The 7,370-nt window shown below is 30.9% G+C and overlaps 1 protein-coding gene across 1 annotated transcript; it reads left to right on the forward strand.

Moving 5' to 3' along the window:
- Window positions 1-498: 498 nt before the first annotated feature.
- On the forward strand, window positions 499-1,461 carry LOC111692822 (the record flags this gene model as incomplete). Its single annotated transcript, XM_023456947.1, has 2 exons — window positions 499-614; window positions 1,207-1,461. Coding segments are annotated over 2 exons (371 nt in total), but the record flags the coding sequence as incomplete, so codon positions are not given.
- Between the last annotated feature and the right edge of the window lie 5,909 nt (window positions 1,462-7,370).

Here is a 7,370-nt window from a genome sequence, read left to right on the forward strand (position 1 = left end):
TGGCTAAAGCTTCGGTAGACGTGGCGAAAATTTTTGCGCGGTAACTTTATTGAAGAACTGCCGCTTTCAGACTATTGTAATATTAAGTACATATAATATTTATTATAAGCAGCTACAATATATTAATTTCATAATTATTTAATATTGAATCCTTTATTTTTATTTATAAAATTTTTTGTTGGAAATTTTAAATAGATAGAAATTTATGGTTGTTCTGTATTCTTTTCCGTTGTGTCATGAGATCATGATTTCCTTACTTTTATATCGGTTTTAAGGTTAGTCGTTTTATCAGTTACATCTAAATCATTAAAATAAATACAAACTAAACTACCATGAGTGTACTAAATTGGTAAACAAAAAGGCAGAATGTTATCTATTTGTTTTTTTCATAGTTTAATAGTGATATTTTTTCTTAGTACTTGCCGTACCTTCAGAACACTTCAAGTTAACTCTACTTTCAAATTTTTTCCAATTTTATTGTAAATTACCTTATTTTAGCAGATTCTGATTTTTTTTTATATCAATTGGTATTTATTGCTAATCCAAAGTTGGCAGTCCTGGTGCTAGCTGCTCACAGTGTGGCTTTGATAAGCGTCATGGATTGCCGATTAATGGTTGGTTTATAAAAAAGTATTAGTCCTAACTTAGCCGTAACTTAAACTTAATCTTAGTCCTAAAAAGTTAAATGTACAGAATGTAATGTATCGGTTTATAAAAATCTTAACCTTGCCCTAGCCGTAAGGAGGTCTTAAGACATGACCTTGAAAGTTCCCATCTTTTAATTTTTCTAGGAATAAGACTAAGATCTGAGAAGTGCGCATGCACAAGTATTGCATTTCGTAGCATAGTGGTCTCCTGTCTTTGTCTATGGTGGTCGCCATTACGTCATTACCATAGTAATAGGTTATATTTTTCTTTTCACTCACCAACAAAACAAATAAAATAACATTACCACATAATAAAAAACAAGTATTATGCTGTAATATTACTAGCCATGCGCGTAGTCGAATCGCTCATTGGTTAATCTTAATAAAATTAGGACCACACATTGTTTTTATAAACGTGTACCTATTCTTAGGACTAATACTAAGATTAGTGTAAAGGTAATTTATTATTAGTATATTTAGTATTAGTGTAATGACTAAGACTAAGTTAGGACTAATACTTTTTTATAAACCAACCATAAACTGTTTTGTTTGCCATAAGAAGTCACAAGATCAATTAATTGTGCAGTTTACACAAAAGTTTATAAAGTGCTTAGAAATTTTGGAAATAAAGAGGAAGAACCAATTAATGTACAGTGATGTTATATTGCCAGCTCAATTAAGTGGACTTGAAGTGGACATCATTCTCGATGTTACCGACGTTTCACGGCATTGTCAGAAAAGTACAAAAAGCCTGCTAGATAGTCTTCTGAAAACAATGCTGAGCCTTGCGCAAGTTCGAGTACAGATATACTAGCGACTGATTTATCTGTCTCTGACGAGTAAATAAACTGTATGCACAACCTATAATTTTCATTTAAAACGTTTTAAGGGCAATATGTAATTATAAAAAGATTTTTTTTTATTTCTTCAGTGAACAAATCAATCAATCGAAAGATCCAACAAATCTTGATGACAATTTAGATGAGAAACAGAAACGATTAGACAATGAAGAAAGTAGTGAAAGGAGTGCAGAACTTCAATTTTGTATTATCTGTGCCAAAGCGCGTAAGCGTCGTAACAATCGTACGGAAAAGCTTCATTTAGCTCATAAAACCGATACGCTTGATAGATTCAAATCGAAAGCTTTATTAATCAATAATATGGATTTGTACGTAAACATTGAAAACGCTTTATTAAAACGTGAACAAATTTTTTATCACGCTTCGTGCAAAAACCATCTTGAAAGTACGAGCGAATCGATTGTTGTTGCACAGAAACTTCAAACAGATTGGCACAAAAAGCGAGATTTAAATGCAATTATATTAGATGAAGTTTGCGAGTTTATTGAAAAAAATATCGTACAAAATGAAAACTGTTATTTCTTTAGTTTTATTGTGACTTTGTACAGCGATTGTTTAAGGCGAGAATGTAGCAAATTAAAAATTTTATCAGAAGCCATTTCATTTCGCGCTAACCGTTTGGAGGAGTACTTGAATACTAGATTTAACAAACAAATTAGCATAATTATTATCAATAAAAAAAAATGATAACACCGTATGGTTCTGTGTTTTTGACGACCGATATCGAGACTATTGAAAAGCGCGACATAGTGGAACGCGCAGCTTTTATTTTGAGAGAAGAAATAAGGGCAATTGAAGGCAATACGTTACCATATGATATAATGACAAATGATTTAATTGCGGGAGAATGTCCTGCAATTCCAACAATTTTAGAAGATTTTTACGTCTCATTATTAAGCGGTTCAAAGTATAGACGTAAGCGCAGCTCCAACTGTCAAAGGTTGGCAAAGTCATTTAGTGAGGATATCATTTATAACGTTACAGTGGGTAAAATCAAGCCCTCTAAGCACATAACTTTTGGCCTTGCATTAAAAGCTTTAACCAACAGTAAAAAAGCCATTAATATTGTTCATCGTTACGGACATTGCTGCAGCTACACCGTACTAGAAGAATTGGAGACAGAGTCAACTTTAACTGCTTCTAAACAAACCGATATTTGCCCGGAAAATATAATTCGCACATCAAATTTATGCACAGGATTAGCTTGGAATAATTTTGACCGATTTGTAGATACAACTTCAGGTAAAGATACCCTACACGATACCGTTGGTATAATATTCCAAGATGTAGATACAGAAAATAATATTAAGCAACTAATTGATAGTAGTAATACAAATCTTACTCAGAATTCCGAGCAAAATCCACAAAGAAAAATTGATAAAAATATTATTGAAAATGAAGACAGTAGTAATGATAATAGTCATACTGCTGAAAATTTACATATAGATGGTACGGTCAATATTTGTGGTAATTGTTGTTACTATATCATACGTTTAAATAATGGTGTAAGCTCAAAAAATTATAATTAATAATAAATTTGGAATTTTAAGCAACTTCCGCGCAAAAACTTTCGCCACGTCTACCGAAGCTTTAGCCACCTCGTATCGAAGGTATAAGACGTTTATTTGACAATAATTATTGTAAGATATCTATAGACAAAAAAGCAGCTTTGTAGATTGTAATTTAATCCCGGTATGAGTTATTATTCAGAGCGGCTTACAGTGAATCGGCGCAGCGACTGCGCTCGGGAGATCGTGCATTCCATTGCGTCTATCAAGGCTTTGCACCCTTAGATGATCGGTAGACTGTTTTTTTTTGGTTCTCTTATAAACTAAAGTATTTGAGAAAAAAAATTCAGCCTTGTAGAAATAAGTCAAAAAAGTTAATTTTTCAACACCTTGCGTGGGTGGTAGACCCTTGATGGCCCCCCTTCCGACGCGGTAGACTATCACTATACTGTATTTTTAGGTATAATTGATCACTCTAAAAAGTTTCAGCCTTGTAGGTATAAGGCATTTAAGTATTATTTATTTACATGTTTAAAAAATTGTTACTAACGTTTGCCCCCACATTGGCGCGGTAGACTGCCGTTCCGTTTACTTACGACATTGAAACAACAAAATGAGAAAAAATCAGCTTTGTAGGAATTGGTGCAAAATTTCTGTCGCTGTCTCCCGGACTATCAGATAAGTGCTCCAAGTTATTTAGCCTATAGTCATGGTAACCACTGGAGCTCAAAATTTTTTGCACAGAGCTTCTTTTTAAATTTAATGCAAAAGTGCCCTGTCGTATAGAATTTCTAGGATTTTCCTCAAAATATTGTAATACCCAATCTACTGTAATATCATTACACACTGATTTTAAAATTTATTTCTCTTTTCTTGATGAAAATGCATTTCCGTTAGCACGCAAAATTCGTTCTAATCTGGCAAATATTTTTGGGTTAACAGTTTGACGCTCTGCATATCTCTCACGATGTAAGTTAACATTTTTTTGACATTCACCATAAATTAAAATCATGTCAACTTTTTTATTGTTTGTGAACATTTTTTAATTTTTGGCAACCACTTACTAGTTTGTTTTTGTAAGAAATGACATTGTATATGAGGAGGTATACGATTTAAAACAAAAAAGTCTTGAATGTAATGTAGAGCGTTCGTCTGTTGTTTGTCGGGAATTAAAATTGCTAATTTTGTGTATATATAGACCCCCTAAGGGTAATTTAGATATATTTTTTCAAACACTAGCGGAAATACTAAATCTAGCACATAATTCTTTTAGAACATATAAAGTTATCTTATGTGGAGATTTCAATATTGATCTACATATTAATGCTAACATAAATGCCCAAAATTTTAGGAATTTGTTACTTATGTACAATTTAAAGCAAACTATATTTGATCCTACTAGAATAACAAAAAATTCTCAGTCATTGATAGATAATATATTTATAAACTTTGATAATGCTCATATAGGTAAAGTAATTACAACAGCTTTATCTGATCACGAGGGCCAGTTACTGGAACTTGAGGCACCTGAAACAAAAAAAACTAAAATAAACAAAAAGAGAATTTTTTCAGAAACTAAAATGCAACAATTTAAACAAGAACTGCAAAAATATGATTGGGCTGATGTTTATTGCGCGGAAGACCCAAATAAAACATTTAACAGATTTGTAAGTACATTTAAAAATATTATGAATATACTTTTTCCGGTAAAAACTTTGAGAGAAATGAAAAAATCAAAAAACTGGATCACCCAAGGTATAAAGATATCTTGCAGAAATAAAAGAAATATGTATGTACAAAAAAGGAATCGCGAAATATCTACTGAAATATATAAACAGTATTGCAGTATTCTCAAAAAAGTCATATACACGGCAAAAACATGGGCACATATGTCATATATTGAGTCAACAAAAAACAAAGGAAAAGCCATTTGGAATTTGGTGAAAACTTTTAGTGGAAAAAAAACTAAAAACGACGATACGATATTAAAAAATATTGATATTGCTGAAAAAAATAAAATAAAAGTTTTGAACAATGTAAATAACTTCTTTGCAAATCAAGGCGATCAAGTCAATCACATTAATCATATTAATGTTGAAAAAGACAATCAATTTTCCGATAACACCATATTTTTACTTCCGACCGACCCAAATGAGGTCTACAATGTAATTATGAGTTTAAAAAACACTAATTCTGTAGGGGAAGATGAAATACCAGTTAAATTACTTAAATTTACAGCGGCTGAAATATCAATTCCACTAACATACTTAATTAATTTAACATTAAAAACAGGAACTTTTCCTGAAAATCTTAAAATTGCCCATGTTAAGGCCGTGTATAAAAAAGGTGAAAAAAGTCTAAGGAACAACTATAGGCCTATTGCATTACTGTCAAATATAAGCAAAGTTTTTGAAAAAATAATCTATAACAGAATATTACATTTTTTGGAATGTCATGATCTGCTTACAGATGCACAAAACGGGTTTAGGAAAAATAAAACAACAACTAGGGCTATATATCAGGCATTGTGTGAAATTACAAGATTATTAAATGAAAAAAACAGTACCATGGCTGTATGCTTGGATTTATCCAAAGCGTTTGATTCTGTGGATCATGACATTCTAAATAAAAAGATTCAAATGTATGGCATTCGAGGTGTTGCCTCAGAATTGATAAAATCTTACCTGCTGAATAGGAAGCAGTGTGTTGTAGAAACGGACGATACTGGCGCTCTCATAAAATCAAACGTAGTATTAATAGAAAGGGGTGTACCTCAGGGGTCGATATTGGGTCCTTTGTTGTATATTTTATACACAAATGACCTGCCCTCAACAGTTGATGTAAAAACTATTATGTATGCTGATGATACATCTATAATAATCGGTAATAAAAATAAGGAATACCTAAAACAAATGGTGACCGCCACATTGGATTCCCTGGGAGACTATTTCTATAAAAATAATTTAAAATTAAATAAAGAAAAAACACAAATAATCAACTTTACATACAAAAAGGAGGATAATGAGATTATACATACTACTGGCAATGACATCATAACATCTATGAATAGCACCTCCTTTTTGGGGGTAAAGATTGATTCACGTTTGAACTGGAAAACCCATGTAGACCATGTTGGTCAAAAGATCGCTAAATACTGTTATGCTCTAAAAGTAATAGCTCAAAATATTAATATTCCTACAGCATTTATAGCATACCATGCATATGTTCAATCTCAAATAAAATATGGAATTGTCTTCTGGGGAAACTCTAGTGATGCTATCGATTTATTTGTACTACAAAAGAGATGCATTAGAAATATTCTAAACATGAAACAGACAGATAGCTGTAAACAAATTTTTATTGAAAAAAGAATACTTACCTTAGTGAGCTTATACATATATGAAGTAATTATATTTGTTAAGCAAAATATAAACTTATTCGCAGATTTTAACTTATCTCATTTATATGATACCAGAAACAAAAATACATTAGTGACTGAAAATATAGTAAAATATAGTTATATTCAAAGGAATGTCCCATATTCATTACTAAAAATTTATAATAAATTACCTCTAGATATAAGAAATTTATCGTGCAAAGATATTAGGGTAAAATTAAATAAAATTCTTTTAGACAAAGCATATTATACTTTAAAGGAATTCTTTGAAGATAATATATATTGATTTATTGTCATTATACTATGTATGTATGTATCAGTGCATTAATTGTGTTATTTTGTTCGTGTTTACTTATCAGCAATGTTAGTATTGGTGTGCATCTTGTTTTATATTTAATATTACTTCTTATATTTAAATATTTAACTTTTTTACTATTTTTTACTACATATAATTGACGAGTTCTACACCCTAAGGGTATTTTGTAATTCTTATGCAAAGTGAACTAATAAAGATTTTACTTACTTTTACTTACTTACTTACTTGTTTATCACGCAAGAAATAGCGATTGACAGAAACTAACATGTAAATAGACTTGTGACAGCCATTGTTTTCACAGCAATGTTGATTAAATCATGACTAATTGCAATAATAAAAAATGAGTATATTCGTGGAAAAAAAATTGAATTGAATTTTGAAAAAAATGTTTTTCAAGTGCAAACGGACCTTAGCGAGTCCCGATTAACGCCATCTAAACAGACTTTTACTGCCGATTTTCGTTTGTCTGTTATATAGGCAGTCAAGAAATAAAAGTAAAAATAGTAAGACTAGTAGGAATAAGACTAGTAAAAAGTAAGACTAGTAAGAATAGTAAGACATTCATGAAAAAATAGACAACCAACATCAAATGATAAAGAAATACTCCAAACCATTGTTGTAAATGTTGCTAATACCTTTGAA

This window comes from Anoplophora glabripennis, unplaced genomic scaffold, assembly GCF_000390285.2.
Source record: "Anoplophora glabripennis isolate ALB-LARVAE unplaced genomic scaffold, Agla_2.0 scaffold3865, whole genome shotgun sequence".
NCBI classification, from domain to species: domain Eukaryota; kingdom Metazoa; phylum Arthropoda; class Insecta; order Coleoptera; family Cerambycidae; genus Anoplophora; species Anoplophora glabripennis.